Source organism: Dipteris shenzhenensis, chromosome 7, assembly GCF_047967505.1.
Source record: "Dipteris shenzhenensis isolate YYH24624 ecotype China chromosome 7, Dip_SZ_1.0, whole genome shotgun sequence".
Lineage (NCBI taxonomy): Eukaryota > Viridiplantae > Streptophyta > Polypodiopsida > Gleicheniales > Dipteridaceae > Dipteris > Dipteris shenzhenensis.
In genome coordinates, this window is record NC_141602.1 from 12337376 (window position 1) to 12358768 (window position 21393).

The 21393-nt window shown below is 39.8% G+C and overlaps 1 protein-coding gene across 1 annotated transcript; it reads left to right on the forward strand.

The window, feature by feature from the left end:
- The first annotated feature begins 615 nt into the window (after nt 1-615).
- On the forward strand, nt 616-8378 carry LOC147899957 (uncharacterized). Its single transcript, XM_087377150.1, has 9 exons — nt 616-808; nt 1232-1332; nt 4534-4651; nt 4800-4861; nt 4969-5020; nt 5182-5293; nt 7334-7432; nt 7536-7645; nt 7784-8378. The coding sequence occupies exons 1-9, from the start codon at nt 687-689 to the stop codon at nt 8376-8378; spliced, it is 1371 nt and encodes a 456-aa protein (XP_087233276.1). The 5' UTR covers nt 616-686.
- The last annotated feature ends 13015 nt before the right edge of the window (nt 8379-21393 follow it).

The following is a 21393-nucleotide window of genomic DNA, read 5'->3' on the forward strand; positions in this document are numbered from 1 at the left end:
AGGAAATCCAAAATGGATGCAAGATTGAAGGATGACCTTTATTCATATGCTTGTAGTCCATGTGACAAATTGTAAAAACTACAATGAGGATCAGTTATTGTATCGCCTTATTCCTGTATTTGTTGGACTTCAGCTTTCAAAATATGGACATCACAAAATCAATAATAAATCACCACCCGTGACATTTGCACGGAGGATCGCGGGTCCGAACGAACCTGTGTGTCGTATCTCATGTCCACGATTGTACTCATTCCCTTTTTTTCCTTAAGGAGTCGACAAAATAGTAAGATTGAGCTTCAATTCTGAGTTAATAGTTACGTGCTCCACGATGGAAAGACTTCTTACCGCAAATCTAGTTCTCAAATGTGTGCCCCTAAATCCTAAATGGAGAGGAGACGACCATGAAAATGAGCAGGTAATCATGGCAAACTCGGAGGGAATGGGCCCTAAGAACGCGAAAACCGTTAAAATGCGTAATAAGCAGTCGTGAATGGAGGATGTTTTTGAAAGATTCAAATATTCAAATACCAAGTTAGCGGGTAACGGTCACTAGACGCTCAAACTACAAAAAAAAAGCACCCTTCTCTATTACATTCTTTCTTTGCTTCTTCGTCATCATCATCATCATCGAAAACTCTTCATTGCTGCGCCTTGTCTCGCGAAGCAAGCTTCAGAATCGAGAGAAAATGCCCCCAGCTTTCCTTTCGAACGAGGCCGACCCTCAAGCAGACGAGTCCGACTCAAGCCGTGTTGATCAGGACTCAGACTTTACGGGCGAAAGTCTTCGAACGGAGGTTTCTTCCCCCAGGTCGGAAAAATGGCTTCTGCTTTCTGTGCTGCTTTTTTGTTGCTGAAATACTCCCTTCCCAAGTTTCTCATTATTGTCTCTTGACAAACGATCCCCTCATGTCACAAGAAAATCGTCACTCACATTTATGTGCTCGCCCCGTTTTATATCCATGTTGGAGAGATGTCCTATAGTTTGCTTCCAAGACTTTTGAACAATATGGTTGTTCAAATCATTTTGCATAGGTTTCTACATCGTTGTCCATGTTTCAATGATTTTCAGATAGTATTGGACATAATACATTCATTTTTTTCTTTCCGTCTCCATTTTTTAGGCAATGCGATATCTTCATTTCTGCTCCAACCTAACTTATTCCAAACCTTTCGCCGATAGTCACAATGTCTCTCACTTGCAGTTTCCTCGTGTTAATTTTGATGGTTTTAGGAAAGCTTCATCCGGCTCCAGCAACGACAATGCAGATGAGGCTTACACGTCAGAGGCCGCATCTCTCAGTAGAGAAGATTGCGTAAGCAAACTCATTAATGGTACAATCTGTCTGCCCTCTGCCCTGCTTTCTCTGCTAAAAACAAAAACAAGGGTTGCAATAGTTAAGCATTGTTCACGCAATTCCTCTTTTGCTCTGAAGAGTTCTGAAAAGGAAAAAACTTCAAGACAAGACATATCACTCATGACATGGTATGTTTACTTCTATGTTATCATTTCGCATGTTAAAATCACCTTGCACGTTATCGTGTGTACACTGAAAAGAAAATGCGAACTTCAATACAAACGCCTAATCAAACTATACATAAGACACCCTAAAAGGCAAGTAGATATAGAAATCACAATGTGGTCGCTGTAGCATTTCCTATGAAAAAGAGAAATATGGAACATAAGAGACGGTATAACATTGGCAAGCTTGACACTGATGATCTGTTAGCCTTTTTGTGGCATTCTTTGTGCTTCCATCTTCAATTTTCACTGAGATTTTCTTCCTTTTTTTTGTTTAGTCTGTAGAACCTCCATGATGGAACAAATCGGAGCCAAGTAACAATTCGAACGACTACCAAGGCGTCTTAATGCCAATCTTCTACAGGTCTCTACACATTGCAGAATCCTAAATTAGAATCAGTCCAGTCTCAAAACAAAGATACCTGGTGAAAAATCATAATCTCCTTCCTCCAAAGTTGAAGGGATTGATGTAGAAGCATGAACCAAACTGAAATTCACTCTTGAAACCTAGTGCTACTCTAGAAATCTCAAAAGATTATTTGTGCAGCAATTTCCAGGAGGAAGGTGAGACTCTCCGTGGATTCTGATTTAGAAGGATAGAGCACTGCTGGAGAAGTCAGACTGTTTCAGACAGATCAAGAATGAAGAAGATACTTAAAAAATGAAATCTTGTTAAAAAGGGCTTGGGACAGCAACTAAATTTCATCTTAGTTGCTACGAGTAGATCCAAAATTCTGTGTAGAAGTTCTAAGATGGAACAAAACTCAGCTAAATAACAAGCTGAAACACAATCACCGTCATGTCTGCAGGCCACTCTTCTAGTTTCTTTACAAACTGCACAATTCAAACATTATATATCTGTGTGTTTTCTGTACCTCTAAATCTCTAGTAATGACTCTGCAGGCCACTCTCCTAGTTTCTTTACAAACTGCACAATTCAAACATTATATATCTGTGTATTTTCTGTACCTCAATCTCTAGTAATGACTATAAGGAAAAATTCAAACAATGATATTTACATGCTGGTAGTTGCATCATCGCACCCTTCAATGGTCCTCTAATAGCCGATTTCTTCTTTTCCTTCTTTCTTTGTGAACCGCCAATAATTTTTCTCTCTTGATAAGCTGAAGGCAAGAAGGGTGCCTTACTTTTTTGGCTGCTTGTGTACTTGCTTGTGGAAATTATTAATTTGACCAGTTCCTGCTTTATTATTTTGATGCGCCTTGCCAAGTTTGCAGCATAATCAATCTCCTTAAGCTCTCCAAAGCCTTCATTTAGCTATTGGTGAGGTAAGCGAATCACTTGATAGCCTCATATACGATTCTTGCATCTATCCATTGGTGATTTGCTGGATGGAGCATCCCTTTGAAAGATTCATTGGTAGCCACTGAGTTCAACTCCGTTAGTGTCATGTCTGTGGGTGTACATGCATCTTTCAAACGGCATCTTTCATGTTAACTCATCGTTGCACCTTAGGCTAGTGTTGACTTTCTTAATCCCAACGTAGAACATACTCATCCACAACCACTAAACACTCGGGAATATATGCTCATAGACTTTGAACCCAAAAGCATTTATAATTGTTTTCTAAGTTTTTCTGTTTGCACACATTTGGTTGCGCATTGGTGATTTGCTGGATGGAGCATCCCTTTGAAAGATTCATTGGTAGCCACTGAGTTCAACACCGTTAGTGTCATGTCTGTGGGTGTACATGCATCTTTTAAACGGCATCTTTCATGTTAACTCATCGTTGCACCTTAGGCTAGTGTTGACTTTCTTAATCCCAACGTAGAACATACTCATCCACAACCACTAAACACTCGGGAATATATGCTCATAGACTTTGAACCCAAAAGCATTTATAATTGTTTTCTAAGTTTTTCTGTTTGCACACATTTGCTTGCGCATAGGGTGACCCTACAGATTCAAATCTATTAGCTTGTATCCATTCTTGTGACAATTAATACGGGTTTCTTCAATCCAATCATCATATTGACCTTCAAATTTGATGACTATAGTAAAGTGTGGACCTCATCTAGTGTTACTAGAAACATAATGCATTTCGCAGGTTTCGTTTAGAAAGTTTCCCTAGAAGCTAAAGTATATCATGCGTGGAATCTCTCTCTCTCTCTCGCTCTCGCTCTCCACACACACATGCTGGGCGCACATTAGTCACATGCATGTGCACATTAGACCATAGTGCACAGTACACTTACATACACATGATAGAAAAACAAAAAATACACACATACAAAAATTAGTAAAAATACACATACATAATATATAAAATATATTAAATATTGTATACATAATTTAGATAAAGTGTATCATGTGTGGCATCTCTCTCTCTCTCTCCCTCTCTCTCTCTCCCTCTCCCTCCTCCCCCCCCCCCCCCACACCCACACACACACACATGCGGGGCGCACACAGTCATATGCATGTACACATTAGACCATAGTGCACAGCACACTTACATACACATGATAGAAAAACAAAAAATACACACATACAAAAAATTGTAAAATACAGACTATACTACACAGTGTACAAACATGCACATACACATAGACTATAGTGCATAGTGCATGCACGTATGCATGATAAAAAAACCAGACTAATGTACACACTTGCACACACATACATATGCACATGCACATACACATACACATACCCCCCACCCCCGCCCCCCCAAAAAAAACCCGCAAACTTTTAAAAAAGTAAAATAAAAGTTTGATTTGTTTTAAAAATAAATATTCTTAAAAAAAGTATGTTTCTTTTGAACGTGCCATGTGAGGTCGTAGAAACGTGTTTGCTAGAAAGGTTCTGTCGCATATTCACTCACTGTAGAAATTTAAACTGCCGTAGAACTAGGGATTTTAATACATTTACCATATTGAATATGTGATAAGAATAGTGCACAGCGAAAATTTGTACAATTAATTTGTCCATATAATTGTGTCTTGTGCTCTTTTGCCCTATGTTTAATGCATTCTTGATAACTCCTTTTGCTTAAGGAGGAGGAGATTTGAAAAAACTGAAAGTTGATGAGTGCAAAATGTACCTTCGCAAACATGGATTGAGATTGACGGGCTGCAAGGAAGTTCTGCTGCAACGGATAAAGGAACATATTGAGTGAGTTTTAGAGTTAACAAAAAATGAGAATAGTCAACATTTTGTGATAATTTCGAAATAGTGCTTCTTGATTGGCACATGGATTTTCAAGACAACACTCTAAAATTGGTTATATTCCATGACCACCACTGTCATTGCATTGGAATAGGATCAAAGATGGTGATGGAATGGCAAAATATCCGATTTCATCTTTCACGATAAATTGTACAGGTATCCTAAGTGTCGGCCATTTATCGTAGGGATATTTGGTTGGTTTGGTTGCAAATCATGGTTTGTGAGTATATTGAGGATACTACATGGTATTTTGAGTTTTGCAGGTGATGGTTGTGTAGGTGACATTGTGTTATTCCAACAAAAGGTTTATGACAAGTAAGTTGTTGATTTCTGTAGCACATATACTTATCATGAATACCTGCATTAGTGCTAGGGAGAGAGTTCAGTGCGAGAACTACATTTAGATTTTAGGCAGCTTGCAACCTCTCTGCCAAGGAACTTCTTGGAATGCTGAATGTTCTTTCTTTGAATGAAAGTTTTGATTTGGCATCACGGAGATCTGCTGGACCCTCATTAGGTGAACGAGCAGTAGCAGGAAAAATAATAAAGGAGAGCTATGGTGCTGCAAAACAGCAACATACTTTCACAGTAAGTATGAGATATTTTCTGTAATCATGTTGTTACACATTGTGCGCCATCATGTTTGCAAGACATAGATTGATTGTGACATATTTATGAAGATATATTATCCATAACAGAATTGTCCTTCACATATGGACAAATGTCTATTCAATGAAGGATAAAATTGGTCAAGTTTAGTGATTTAATGGGACAGCACAAGCTCTAGATAAGAAGAAAAAAAGATCACTGTTACAGTTAAGTCTAATAATGCGGTTCATTCCTTCAATCAACTTGGCCAAAGGATTGACCATCACACAGCCTCTTAATTTTACCAAGTTTGATTGTTGCACATGACAGCTTCACAGGTCTGTGTCATGTGACTCATCTTATCAGCTCCTCCTATTGTTTGCTCTTCAATTAAGGGTAAGATCGGTGAAGTCTAGGGGAATTGACATTTTCAGGGACATCACAAGCTCTAGAAAAAACCTAAAAGAAAAAAATTACAAATCTGTCTGATGATGTGTCCTACATTTCTGCCTGATTCAGCAAGAAAATTGACTTTGATTGTTGCACATGAGACCTTCACATGCAAACTTTGACTGTGTCATGTGCCTCAAAATCTTGCAGCAACAACAGCTCCTCCATTTGGTTTCTCTCCTCTAGTTTTGGGGTCCTCTCTTCACTCCAGACTGATATGCATGTAGAGAAGGGAGGTGGGGTTTTCACGGAGAGCTTTTGGGCTTGCCAGCCTTGGTAGCTACCCTCAATCAGGGTAAGTGAGTATTTCTAGTATTGTTACACCTAAACATAGTCAGCATAGGGGAGGATTTCTAGGGCTGGCCCTTGTGGCAGTCCCAATGTCAACCCTTGATCAGGGGAGGTAAGAGGGGTGTATGATTTAGAACCAGTCCTCGAGGTGGTCCTTCCCATCAGATCTATTTGAAGGCCTGCTTAGGGAGTGCTAGGGATCAGTTCTCCTCAACCTTTTCATCCAAGTGAGTCATTTGATGGGGAGTCAAAAGGTTTAAGTTGTCTACACCTTAAGGACCCAGCCAGTGTTGCTTTGATGGTCTTCTGCTTCAGTTCGTTGCTGTACTTTTTACTGTACCCTCCTTCCATTGCGGTCGGTAATTCTTTTCCAGCATTGGTTTCAGTTTGCATTGTCAAATTTAGCTCTATTACAGCTGCACTATCTTGTTGGTTTGCTGCGTGGGTAGGATGTTATCTCCAGCAGTCACCACAGTTTGTTTCTGATCCAGCTTGCTGTGTTTTATTCCAGCTTTCTGATGTGTACTTGCTGTTTTAATCTCCAGCAAACCAGAGGGCAAGCTGTAATTAGAGGGGAGCCTTGTCTCCGTTCTCCTAGGGAGGATCACCGTCTGCCATGCCAGCCCAGCCTTGGTATCCCGTGTTAAACCTGGAGAAGAACAAGCTATATATATGATTTACACGAATACGAACAAAAACTGGATGGACAAGGAGACCTGCTTCCAAGGTTCCATGGTTGGCATAAATTCACAAATAATGAGCTTGCCCAAAAGGGCCCTACTTGGCATCCTTCACAGTAATTTGTCAGAGGTTGCTCACTACGATCAAGTCACTCTCTAAGTTTTAAAGCTCATGAAATTAACAGCTTGCGTCTTGAGGTTTTCACAATGCCTTCTCCTAACCTACAACTATCCCATGTTTTAGAGGTTTGTTTATCTTTGAAGTTAGGTCTCAACGATACCATCCTCAAATATACGAAGACACAAATTTTCACTTCTTCGAAATAGGGCAAAGATGTTTTCCCCCTCCAAAGAATGTTTAGACCGTTTCTTATTCATCTCTTGGATTCTTCGTAACATTAGCTTGCTTTTATGAGAGCTTAAAAGTAAAACTAAATTAACAAGAAAGGAACAATAGACTCAGAATGGGGACTTTTATTATTTCGTCATGCATAAGAATGAGGAACCAAAAAGCTGATGGAAATAAGGACCGTGACATGGAATTGCAACGATGAGGAAAGAGAGATGAGTGGGTGGATAGATTAGAAATCAAAACTACTCATTTGGTTTATGAATGAAGGTAGAGGTTCTATGGAGCACTGGTGTAAAAGCTTTGCCACCACTGCACCCTTTAATTATCAAGGGAAGGAATCTATACCGATTCAAAACTACTCGCCAAGTAAGGCTCAATGATACTCTCGCTAAGTAAGGTTCAAATGATACTAAGGTTGATGTTCCGTTTCAATAATCTGGAAGCCATGTGATATTTGATGTGTTTGTAGCCCTGGCTTAAGGAAGAAGATAGAAGGAAAGTGTTACAGGAGAAACATGACAGAGGATCAGCAGCTCGGCACAAAAGACGTGATAGAGTTGAGGCCAGAAGTCATAAGAGGTCAGTAAACATGTCAAATTAAGTAAATCTAAACATGCTTAGCTGCAGCTATTGCGTGTAATATCGTGAGATCCTTAAACATTATGGGAGACTTGAATATTTCCATGGACAAAACGTAACCAAACGTGGCCTTTTCAGGGTGCAAAATTCAACGGGAGAAGTAATGGACAGCAATTTACAGATGAATGGGTTGTGCAGATCAAATGTGCAATCTCAGGCAGCTGATGCCAAGGTTGCCCTCGTTCATTGCCCACCCATTGCACCTGTAGCTGATAATCCGAGCCACCGAGGAGTTCTTAGCCTGCCTGATCATCTCCCACTCAAATATCCACCGAATAAAATGCAAACAGGAGGATCTGCATCTGTCCCTAACCAAAGCCAAAAAGGAGCTCCTGGCCTTCTGGCTCAGGAAGGCCATTCGAGTGTTTCTGTCCTGGGTCGTCCTTCTTCTCCATCATTTTCCAAGCGCCCTGTTCTGGCACCTCTTCAGAACAATCAAGGATGTTTATCCTTGATGAAAGTGTGGATTAAGGCATCTAAAGCAGGGCTTGTGATAGGGAAACAAGGAACCCATTTGAAAAAGATTACTGAGGCAACAGGAGCCAAATTGTTCGTAAGGGAAGACAAAGAAAAACCTGCTCTGAGGGTGGTGGAAATCAGAGGCACACCCTCACAGGCCCAGCTTGCCGAGCTCCTGCTCAGAGAAGATATGAGGACTAGGGGGCTGCTTTGAAACAATCTTTGAAATATGGCTTCGGTAAATTCCTGGTTTATCTAAACCCCAGTTCAGAAAATGCTCAAAAATTTTTTGGGTTCTTACTGCCCGCCCTTTTTGGCCACCCCTTGCATACGGCAAGTTATTTTACAAAAAAGATTGTCATGTGCTGTGATTTTAGTTGGTGATGAATGTGGTTGGTTGTAATTTCAGTTTACGATGAATACAGATGCAAGTAAACACGTCCTCTTGACTTATTTGTCACTTCTTCTTCTTCTTGATGTTTCCCACAAAGTATTACAAACAAGGTGAATGATAATAAAATCTAAAATACCAAAACAGAAGCCGAATTACATTTGTAGCTTGGAAAAGAGGGTGGAGAGATGATGAATTGAAAGCGAGAGAGAGAAGTAGAAGTAGAATTTATTAGCATCCTCGGGGGGCCAAAAATGACCCATGGGACCCGTCTCGATACAATGTAAAAAGAGTCTCCTCAAGGAGAGGGGTCAGGAGTCTATGAGTTCCTGACGACAGGTAAAAAGACGAGTGACAAAAGATCCCAATGCTGCCGGAGAGGTAGTGGAGAGAACTTATGTCAATTGAGCGGAGTCCCGTAGTATTTGCTGGTAGTCCTCCTTGATATGTGCATATCGGGGGCACTGTAGAGCTACATGTGCCTCCGTCTCAACTGTCTGCATGTCACAAAGGGTATAGACTCTAGCATGTCTAGGCTAGTGTATCCGAGCTCCCTGCTCGATGGCAAATGTATGAGATCTGGTATGGAACCTGGCGATGTTTCTGCGATATAGAAGGGGGATAGGTGTGCTAATATAAGACTGAGCATGAGTCTCTATGGACATGTATGTAGACCAATGTGTGGGATTTACGTTGTCTTGGTAATATTCCAGCTTTACCCTCTTTTCACTTGTCAACCAGTGATTCCGCAAAGTGCTTAGTAAAGATAGTTGAAACTCTTGCATGTTGACCTTTTCAGGCGGCATGATCAAATATGCTTCCACTTTCCATCTGCTGAACCATTTTCTTATGTCGGTTGCCCATCCTGTGCAGATGACCTTACTTTTGTAGTTCTTTTGAAGCTTTGTGCTAGCATTCCATGCTTTATGAGGCAGCCTATCAGGTTGCATTTGCTGCACCTCTATTAGGTATTGCATAACTCTGATCAATGCATGAAATTCAATCGGTCTCCTTCCCGTTTCCAACAGAAGTATTGAGTATGGAGTAGTGGGTTTGACACCAAGGTGTCTCCTTAGGAAAGCTTTTTGCATTTTCTCAATATCATTCCATGTAGAGGCTGAAATGCTGCCTTCCCCATACTTCCACTCCATATAATACTGTCTGCACTACATATGCATCAAACAATATATTTCGAATTTTCCAGTTCCTAGTGTTGGTGTGCCTGCAATCATTCTCAAGCTGGTAGTACTTCCCCCAACCAGTGTCCATCCTTCTATGTATACATTGCCACCATTTGTGATCTGTCGGGATATCAACCCCTAAGTATTTGAAGGTGTTGACATACTCAATGATTTGTCCATCAAAGGTGATCTCAGGGGGATGTTCTGGCTTATTGGTACAGACTGCCATCATCTTTGTTTTTTCGACAATTACTTGTAGCCTACTTTCCCTACAAAAAGTCTTAAGCACTTGTAAAAGTTTGTGCATAGATTCCGGATCGTATGCAAAAAGAATGACATCATCTGCGTATAACAACAATAGCACTGTCCAAAGCCCCAATTGCCGTCCTTGCAACCCTTTCTCTACTGTAAATTCATTGATGAGTTCCTCCAGTTGGTCAATGCATATTCCGAATAAGGTAGGCGATAGAGGGCACCCTTTGTAAAAGTTTGTGCATAGATTCCGGATCGTATGCAAAAAGAATGACATCATCTGCGTATAACAACAATAGCACTGTCCAAAGCCCCAATTGCTGTCCTTGCATCCCTTTCTCTACTGCAAATTCATTGATGAGTTCCTCCAATTGGTCAATGCATATTCCGAACAAGGTAGGCGATAGAGGGCACCCTTGCTTCACTCCCATATTGCTCTCAAATACATCAGACATACCTTGTGTTTGTTTCAGTCGGCATAATACCTTTTCATAGATGCGAGAGATGCCTACCCTTAAGGCCAAAGGGACTCCTATTTCTTGCATTCTCTTCCATAATCCTCCTCTTGGAATTGTGTCAAATGCTTTCTTGAAATCCACAAAACAACAAAATAGACTGCGTCCTCTCAGTCTGCATTCATCCATGAGGACCCTTAAGGTAATAAGGTGGTTGGCTGTCTTGTGCTCCTTGCGAAAGCTTGCCTGTCAGATGGCTCTTTTCTGTGCCTCTTCTGCCCATGAGCTGATTTTCATTTCAAACACTGTATTGAAGAGCTTGGCCAATGTAGAGATGACCATTATAGTTCTGTAATTTGTGATTGAATTTTTGTCTCCACCTTTGTGTAAAGGCTGGACCCAATTTTCTTGCCATTCTTGAGGGAAACCATGGTGTAGAGCATGTGTTAGGATGTGTGAGAGCCATGTTCTTGCTCGGTCTCCTATCCATTTCACAAATTCCGCCTGTATCTTCATGTGATCTGATGCTTTGCCATTAGCCATCTTCTTTAGTCCAACTTCAATGTCTTCGAAAGTGAAAGGACTAGTGCATGTGACCGATAGATCCTCCTTCCCCATTTCAGTAGCAAGTGCATGATTGTACAACTTGGTAACATAATTAAGCATGGTTGCATCTGATATATCCCCTATGATCTGATAGAGCGAGAGAGAGAGAGAGAGAGAGAGAGAGAGAGAGAGAGGGGGGGGGGGGGGGGGGGGAGGGAGGGAGATAGAAAATATGGAGGACTTGTAGAAAAGAAAATAGTAAGTGGATCATAAAATCAAAAAATTCGATTCTAGAGAATCGTCTTCACTAAGACCTACCTCACGGCAGGCCAAAAGATGTGTGTGTGTGTGTGTGTGAGAGAGAGAGAGAGAGAGAGAGAGAGAGAGAGAGAGAGAGAGAGAGAGAGAGTCAAAGAGCAAGTCATAAAAGCATTTGGATTGAGGGAGATTTGCTATTGAACTAAGTTTTGTGGTACCCCCTTAAAATCCATGTATTTTCAAGCAAATACACTCTTGAGGACTTTGTTGGGGAGTTCTTCATTAATTTGTATCAACTTCTTGTGAACCCACATTGATTTCCTTGATCGCATGGCCTTCAATGCTTTTGCTCACTAGTATTAATTTGATGGCTTTGGTCTTTTATCTCTTCTTAGACTTCTATTTGTCTATTATGTAGCCTTTTGGGAAGGCCATGTGGAGTTCTTCATCTTTCAATTTGCATTGCGTACATCATTTTGTGATGGACATAGTGTTTGACGGTGAGTAGCTTTTCCTCAATGTTTGATGTGTATGCCTCTTCCACCTTTAGGCATTCGGTCTAGCATCGCTTGTTCGAATCATGCTTTTACCCATCAATATTTGCATGCTTGTGTAATGGTGAGGTTTTGCCTCCCCATCCACCATATGAATTTTAAATGGTGAAGGTGCAAGTTTTTCAAGAAGGCTCTTCTTGACTTCTTCAAAGACAAAATTGACTCATGAGCCTTCACCAACAAGCACTCCCTTCACCATGTAATTTTGAATTTTGATATCCATCATGGGCAATTCTCACTTAGATCGCCATTTTGGTCAACCCCACTCTTGTGATTAAGGGTGCCGGATCATGCTTTTACCCATCAATATTTGCATCTTGTGCAATGGAGAGGCTCTGCCTCCCCATCCACCATATGAATTTTAAATGGTGAAGGCTCAAGTTTTTCAACAAGGCTCTTCTTGACTTCTTCAAAGACAAAATTGACTCATGAGCCTTCACCAACAAGCACTCCCTTCACCATGTAATTTTAAATTTTGATGTCCATCATGGGCAATTCTCACTTAGATCGCCATTTTGGTCACCCCCACTCTTGTGATTAAGGGTGCGGTGAAAGCTCACTAGTAAATTATCGAATATTGAAATATTTTTGCTATTGGGGAGTGAATTCCAGAAGTTGGTTGATGGAAACGGTCATGTCACGTTTGCAAAAGTTCTCCTAGGCTGTGTTGACCTAGTTTTGCACTACTAATCGACATGATTAAGGCATTAGTGTGTTGGGTATGGACCATGATCAATGAATTAGTGTTCATTGGACTTTGTATCCATGTTCACTCCATGCCAATGCTCAAATATGTTTTGAAGTCTTGGCCAAATCTTTCATTGGTGGAAACACACGGGTAATTCTAAATAATGTTTTGGCCACATGGTGAAATTTTTCTTTGGGCATGATGTTTGGAAATCCCTCTGCAATGTTAGAGGATGTTTTTCTCGAATGATCATGAATGTTTTTAGACACGACCAAATTGCACTAAGAATTGACAATGGAAATCTATGCATAAGTTGTTTCTCCCTCTCAATCTCTTGTGAATTTGTTTTTGCTCATGATGTACATTTCCTTCCTCATCAACAGATCTTGGCCTCACTGTCACGTTGCAAGTAGCGTTGCCCATACATGTGACACCTATTTCAATGATTTGTTCTATGCTTAAGTTGAACATTAGCATGCACATGGTTGGTTCAGAATGTAGAGCATGCGAATGTTTGGAGTTAATGTTCCATATGGCATTGACAAATGTGGCTGCAAGCTCATAAAGTAAAGGATGTAACATCAATGCATGAAGTTAAGGTTCCACTGCAAACAATGGTGGCCATGTATGGAGTTAATATCCCAATCACAACCATGGAAGAAAGCTCAAAAGATAAAGGAAAAAATGTTATGTCACCTTCAACAATAATGTCAAAAAAGGTGATAACAAAAACAAGGTTAGTAGTGATAATTGATTTGAATGGGTTGTTGCTAAAGTGTTGTTTTATCAAGTCAAAAAAACATATAAGCTTACATAACATGAAGCTTTCTCTCCATCTCAGGTGTTTAGAGTTTCTACAATGGTGGCTAGATAAATGTCATGTTGGCATTTTCAACTATAGGAGAAAAGGGCATGGTGAAACACATGCTGGACACTCTAGAGCATCAAGTTAAAAGAATAGACAATTCTTCATGGTTTGGGGTGTCATGCACAAAGAGTAGAATCATCTAACCAGGTAGGGTAAATGTGGAAGAAAAGTTAAACTACTAGTGAGAGTGAGGTGTTGTTTGAGAGAGGAATGCAAACTAGCAAGAACAATATTCATTGATGTCCCACCTTACAAGGATTGTGTTAGTCCCATAGAAAATTTCACTTTTCTTTAAAAATTAAATATAAATTGTAGTGATTTTGCTTTGTTTGATGAGCTATTGCTATACCTATAGATGCTAGATAATGTACTAGATGTGGGCAATGCCATCTCTTCTAGTAGATGTGGTTAAGATTTGGTTGTCCAAGGGCATGAGATGTTCAATTATTATCAGGCATTGCTACTTGAGTTTGAAGCCAAAAACAAAGATGCAGTTGTAAAGATTCATATGGAATCTTAGATGTCTAATTGTCGTTCAAAAAATGACACAAAGAAAGGTAGTGTTTCCCATACAACCAAAACTAGAGTGAGTGAGACTTGCCCTGCTACAAGAAGTATTTGGTGCATACTCAATAGATTACATTGGATGAAGAGGAAGAAAATATGCAGTGGAGAGTCTCCAACCTAGGGCCATTGTAAGATTGTGATGCAAAAAACTTCACTTTAGTTCTTAGGTGCAAGGAAAGGGGCATCATTGCCGATGCTTCAAGGAAACTGTTAGCCAACTTGATTCAATTTAATTATGTACACAATCCATGGTGATGACGATGAGGTTGACAGTGTAGTCAACCCCCCTGATTGTGATGACCACATTAGAAAGCATGTAGTGAATCTATGTAAACATGTCATTAGACCTACATACACAAATGCTTAGCTAGCACATTTGTACCCATATTTTGATTTAAATTTGGGTACTAATTAACTAACTGTTCGGTAAGATTTGAGTGATGAAACAATAGGAGCATGTAAAAGTAATTTGTATTACCATTGCTATCTGAGGATTATTTTTTGATACAAAATGGATTAATGACAATAATATGATTTAATTTGCTTTGTCAAATAATTATTATACTTTGAGTGAGCTTTTTCGTGCAAAAAATGGTATGTGCTTTGTGCTTTGTGTTTTGAGTTTCTATTGCTCTTCTAAAGGAATATTTGATTCTACACATGATTCATGTTGCAAATTGCCCTAAAAAGTTGAAGGAATTCCTTGTTAGGAAATTTGATTCTACGTCCAATGATTTGTGGATACATGAATTGCCCATACCCATTGGTCATGTGTTTGAAATGAATGATATTCAGTAAGAAGTAAAGAAATCAACAAAATTTGGGGTTGGCTATGGTCTTTTTCTACATGTAACCATCAAGAGCAAATAAACTTGATGGTATAGAATGATCTAAAGTACGATTATGATACTTGGAGAGATCTCATTAGGTTTTTTCCAAGGATGAAGACTTGCTTGAAGATTGAGCCTTTGATAGATGTGAAATATATTGTCTGAGATGCATTGTGTGGTAATGTGGCTAGGTATTTAAATAGATCAATATATATGTCCCTAAGTTACCATCTTATGCTTAAAGGTTGCAAATCGCTCATGGCTATGTTCTTGTACAAGCAATAAAAAAAATCTCCTCTAGAGATGAGCCACTTTGAGAGTATGAATTCTAATATGAAATTGTTGATGATTGACAATTGTGTTGAATATTGTTAATTAATGATATAGAAGTGGTGTGCAAAATGCAGTTGCAAAATTGGCTATGTGTCAAATAATTGGTTATGTGTCAATGATGCTTATATTTGGCACACAGAAAGCTCTCATGAGAAGCAACTAAAAAAAAGGGGTTTGTTAACATCACATGTCTTAAAGATGTACAAGATTTGTTGTGATGGATATCAAAGAATGTAAGATCGTGCTAAACCTAGTGCAACTCGATGATCATAAGAACTAAGGAGGCTCAAAGCACACTAAATAAGACATAAGAGGGAGATAGCAAATCTATATCTCTTGCAATGTGTGTGTGTACTCAACAATACTTGATAGCTCTCTTATATAGAGAGTGCCCTTTGAATAGTCAACATCTGTGGGATCCTCTGATCCACATCTCTCCTTATGGATATCCTTAATCCACATCTTCACACCATGTAGTCCACATCTTAGGGTGGCTACTTTAATTCTTTCCTATACCATACCTTAGCCTTTAATCTATGTGCTCATGGCACCATATCTCAACACCTCCCCTTCGTGTCATGATCCATTGGCTACTGCAAGGTGATCAGATGTGAGTTTCAAATCCATCACCTCCCCTTAGTGCATACATTGCTACTTAAGGTGGTCAAGTGTGGTTTACATGTCAATACCTCCCCTAGGTGCTTACATGGCTACTCTCAAGTGGTCAGGTTTGATTTATAAAACATATGGGCTGAAGGTGGCAAGGTTTTTGCTTCTCAATGCTTGATGTCGATGTCGTCGTCTTCTTCGCTTGATGTGGCTTGATGTGTGATGCTTTGTTCTTCCATGTGCCTTCACACTTTATGTGTGGATACCATGTTTTGGGCTATGATCATCTCATGCACATGTGCTTCTCGCATGCGTTTTGCATTCATGAGTCACTTTTTCATTTGTTGCAAAGGTCTTACCAATTGATTTCTTTAAATATTGGAGGTGTCTAATTGCTAACAATGAATTTGATCTTATAGGTGCATAGAGCTCGAAAAGACGATGACTTTTCCTTTTTGGAGTGTGTGCAAATTCCTCCTGGATTACAAGTTACGCCTTGTCAAATTCTATATGAAGAAGAGGGGGCCTTGATGATGTGGCATAGGGATTCATATGCTACTTACAAAGTGTGCTTGGTAGGGGCTATGCACTTAGGTGGCACTGTAGGTGATGTGGCATTAACTTAACCTTAAGCCTTAACTATGGTTTAACTTAACCACAATTAGTTTGATCAACTTATCTGCCATGTGGCATACTTTTAACCAAATGAGTTTACCCAAAGTTAGATTAACTTAACCATGTTCCCACTAAACTATGCAACTGAACCTACCCATAAACTTAACTCTGGCATAGTGGGTTGACCTGACCAAAGGAGTCTATGTGCCATGTAGCATTTTCTAAGGTCTATAGACCTTAGAGCAAGATGATGCAGAGTCGAGTCCACGATAGAGGCGCAGAGAATTTGCTCGACTGGAAGCCATCGTCGGTGGCGTAGCTAGTGTAGCTGCGTTGAGCTAATTGTTGTGCTATAGAAGAAGAGCCACGTGATGTGAGGCTGGAGCCAAAAGCCCGTTTCATTGCATGCGGATGGAGGCTTGGAGATGGCTCTGCCCAATAAAGGCAGCTCGTTGGCCCATTCGGAGGCTAGGAGCTCACGTCAGAGGTTGCGTCACTGTTGCTTGCTAGAGAGTCTCGTTGTTTGGCTAGTCGAGATTGTGGAGATGCAAGTGTGCCTTCAACAGCCGCCGGAGTTAGATGGAGGCTATGGCGAGGAGAAGGCAGCCATGGCGATGGAGGCCTTATAGGTTGTTGTAGGTGGAGTAGCCATTGCAGTTGTGGGTTAATGTTTGTTTGGCATTCTAGAAGCTAGATGGGCTATAAAGGCATCATTGAAGGGGCGCAGTCAAGCTGTAGGAGCCACTGAGATGTTGCCTGGTAGGTTTGTGCTCGTGGTCGATTAGCCGCTAAGCGACAATGAGGATGAGCCACTGCTATGGTCAAACCTTGTTGTGCCTCTTTCTTGCTGACTTGCTACGCCATCGAGCTTGTTTTGCTTGCATAGACGTAGGCTTTAGTTGAGTTGCTCTATGCACTTTGTGTCTGATACTTTGCCTATCCCGTATCTGTTGCCTTCATGAAATCTGGCTTTAGTTTTTCTACTTGGAGTTGCTGCTTTGTTGGGCTGGAGCGCTACTACTGGTGAGCACTAGGTGGTCATCAAAGGAGTTTGAAGGAGGTAGAATGTGTTGTAGCCCAAAGTCCATCTCTCTAAAATGAAGCAATGACTTGAATGAACAAGTCAAAGAATCTTTCTCTCTCTCTCCTCTACAAAGAAGAAACAAATCTCTCTCTTTCACACTCTCAAACTCTCTAAGAAGAAGACTGGGCAGAAATGAAAATCTCTTATGAATGGAAATGCATGACATAGATTTCTATTCTATGCTAGATTTGCATATCATTAAAGTAAATAACATAAATGGGCCAAGGTATAGTTAACAAAAAAAATTTAAACCTCTTGAGGTAAGTCTTTTGATTCCATAGTATAATCAATACATAGATCTTGCACTATACCTTCTCCATACTCAAAGTACTGACTCTCCTAAGTTGAAATAAGAATCTGTAATTATAATACTAAAAATAAAAAAATTTCACACATACCTTTGAAACCTCAAAATGTTTGAGACCAAGGACACACCCTTAGTCAACAAACCTCTGCAAACACACCCAACAATCCTTGCATGGTAACTTTGATGGAATCTTCTCATAGATTTTGAAAATGATGTCAATGGGAGAAGGGGAACACATTCCCTGACACATAATCCTTTCCCACAACAGTGTGGCTTTATTGAATCTGAAAATCACATAGTCACTAAATTCAAATAATCTACATTCACTAACACATAGTGAAACCATGTCAAAGATGACACAGGGTCCAATACTCAATGTACATTGAGCAAAGAGGATGATAGAGAATGTTCACACACAATTGACTATAGAAATGTACACTCTCTATAATATCACAGAGATGAACATAATACAATGTATACTCAACTCTAATGTGAATTGCCCTAAGTCCATAAGGACTATTCACACCAAAGACTTATGATCCCTTTTAGAGTCCTGTATCCTTCTACCCACCTACCCATATATATAGAACATGAGCATATGTAACAACCCATACTTCAACAGTATACCTTGCATTTACATGATTTTCTCCAATGATATGCAAGAGTATAAAACTTATACACCTTGAATTTTTACAAGCATAGGTAAGGTTACACAAACATAGGCTACATTCTTTTTTGGTTTTCATGGCATGATATTCTCATTATTATAGCTTGCACTAACAATTGAAATGAGCTTGTAGGTTGAGTAGGCAAGAGACACTTGAAGAATCTTGCAGCCAAACATGAAGATCTTGTAAGTAGCAGTAGAGTTTGGAAAAGCTCAAAAGAACTATGTGAAAAATACAAGCGTCGGAGGCTGATGAGAAAGGAAGATTGCAAAAACAAAACAAAAACAAACGAGCTACATGGATCCTAAAGAAGGATCAAGCAAAAGCTCTAAGAAAGCGATAAAAGACCAGGCAAACAACAAAGAAGAAATGCAACAACAAAAGCTATAATAAAGGTGGGTGGCCAAGCTCAATCTACACACAATCAATGAGAAAAGGACTCCAAGATTCAACTTTGCACAAAGCCAATAGGAGGAGAGGAAGTCAAGCACCATGAGTAAGAAGGAAAGATACACAAGCACAAGGCTATTGAACAAATAGATAGCTATGTAGAGAAGTCATGAACAAGTATAGAGAAATCATGAACAAGTCTAAATAGTTTGAATGGTGTTAGCAGCTGAGGCAAGCTATAAGCATAAGCAGCCGTGGTGGCGGTGGCCACAATGGATAGCCTAGAGGAGCTTGAGAGCTTGGATAATGGGCTATGTAGAGAAGTTGCCAAGAGACTGCTTGGGTGGTCGAACTGCTAGGAGAAGTTGTAGTAGGAGCTGAAAACTCATAGATATAGCCTCACTACTATAGCTAAGCTGAGTTTGGGCACTGAAGCTAATAGCATTGTGATACGCTATAAAGACCAATAGAGGAGTCCTGAACAACTACAACTAGAGCTTGAGCTTGTGATGAGAGTAGCTTAGATAAGGAGCTAGAGAGTTGCGAGTAATGTAAAGGTTGTAAGCAGAGGCATGACAAAACTATACTAGCTGCTCTTGAACATCCATGATGACATATAAAGTGGAGTGGTAAAATAAAAAGGAGAGCTACAACATTCTAGAGAGGTAGTATGATCAGTTGGCCAAACTTAAAGAAGGAGTAGAGTAGAGAAGAGCTCAATCGATTGAGTAGGAGAGGCTGAAGAGATGAAAGATAAGGCTTGAGAGAGTAGTTGTGGTGGTAGCTCAAACAAACAGAGAGAGAAAATCAAATGGTGGTCCATTTGCACAAAGTTCCCCCTAAGTTTCAAAAGTTATAGCATCGTAAGTTCCTTGCCCACCTGTGCCCTCCCCCCTCCCCTCTGCCTCTCTCTTCCTAAGGTTCTTCCATTTAAAATCATTTTGCATTAGGATGAGATTCGGCCTCTTGGGAGTTCTCCGAATTTCCATATGACTTTCTATTGCACAAGGTATTTGGTCAAAGCTCGCCCTCTTACACTTGCTCTTTCATTGTCCATAGTGCATTAGAACACAATTTTGTACTCTAAGCAAGATCCAACACCCCATCTTTTGCACATTCTTTACTAGAAAGCAAAAAATTTATCCTTTTAGGAGTGCTTCAAAATCCCAACTTTCTTTCTATTGCACTCAACCTCCAAAGTCCCTCTCCAAGTTATTTTTCAAAAAATTTCATCCTCCTCAAGGCACAAGTACTTGCATCATCACAAAGATGACATCACTTAGAGAGTTTTGTGTGCAGAAATGCTTGTGTTTGATGGCAATAATTTTGTATTTGGAAATGCCAGATAAAGAACCTCTTTGTAAGTTAGAGGTTATGGGTAGGCGTCTGCTGATGGAAAGTTGCTAGCTCCAGCACCAAATTCCCCACAAGAATAGGAGGATGCCTTTGATGAGATGACTACTAAAAGCAATGGATGTTTTTACAACATGCCTAAAGAATACACTATTTGCATAAGTGATGCAATTAGTAGATGCATCTGAGGTATGGACTACACTGAAGTCCATTTATGAGGGCAAGAATATCTTAATTTGAAGATGTGGTTGAAAAATCTTCATATGGAAGAAGGTGATGAATTGTTGAATCATCTAAACAAGAAGAAGATCTTCAAGGATAGATTGACTAGGAATGGCTTTGAAATGGATAATCCGAAGTTTTTTGAATGGATAATCCAATGTATATCCCATCTTATGAGCACCTCATGGTGGTGGTGCATGGCTATCAAATCTAATGAATTTATACAACTATTGATATAAGAGGACAACCACTATGAAAAGGATTCGGGGATGACCATGTTGACAGTGCAGTGGTGGCCAAGATGTGCAACATGCATTTCAAAGAAAAGAAGCCTCAAAGAAATGCACAACATGGTGAAAGTTCTAAGTGCAAGCCTGGATAAAGTAGGAATAATCAAAGATAAGAAAGATAGCAGTCTTCCGCTAAGCAAAATCATTATGTAAAGAGAAAAACAAAATGCTATGAATGTGGCAAGTTGGGATATATTGCCAAAGAGTGCCACAGTAAGTACAAAGCTAAACATGGCACCAATGGCAAGAAATAATGGAAGGCACATGGAACAGAAGTTGAGTACTATTTTGATGGGTCAAAAAGGGTTGTCACCTCAGGAAAAATATGTTGTACAATGACAAGAATGCCAATTGTCATAGATAGGTCATGTAGCAATGTATTCATCATGGACATCAAATTATGCACATCATTGAGTGCATCCAAGAAAACTAACTATCAGGTGTGGATAGTGAATTCTAGTGCATTACAACATATGTGTTATAGAGATGATTGGTTCAAGACACTGGATTCAATTAAGGGAGCCCCAGATGTTCATTAAGGAGACAATCATCCAATTCCAGTCAAAGGAATTGGTGACGTAATAGTTCAACTTCCAAATGGAAAGGTAAATTTCAATTGTGATGTTCTTTATGTGCCAAGACTTGCCATGAATGTTTTGTCGGTTAGAAAATATGTTGATAAGAAGATCAAAACTCTCTTTGTTGAGAAAAAGGTGCACTTGTTCACTTGGGAAGAGACTATTGGGCATGTTTCTACAAATTAATGGT

What these genes read in the sequence shown, in the direction of transcription:
- LOC147899957 (XM_087377150.1), top strand. Translation starts at nt 687, where the DNA reads ATGCCCCCAGCTTTCCTTTCGAACGAGGCCGACCCTCAAGCAGACGAG. An exon ending in ACGGAGGTTTCTTCCCCCAG is followed by an intron (nt 809 to 1,231) that starts GTCGGAAAAATG and finishes TGATGGTTTTAG; the next exon opens with GAAAGCTTCATCCGGCTCCA. An exon ending in TTTCACGATAAATTGTACAG is followed by an intron (nt 4,862 to 4,968) that starts GTATCCTAAGTG and finishes TGAGTTTTGCAG; the next exon opens with GTGATGGTTGTGTAGGTGAC.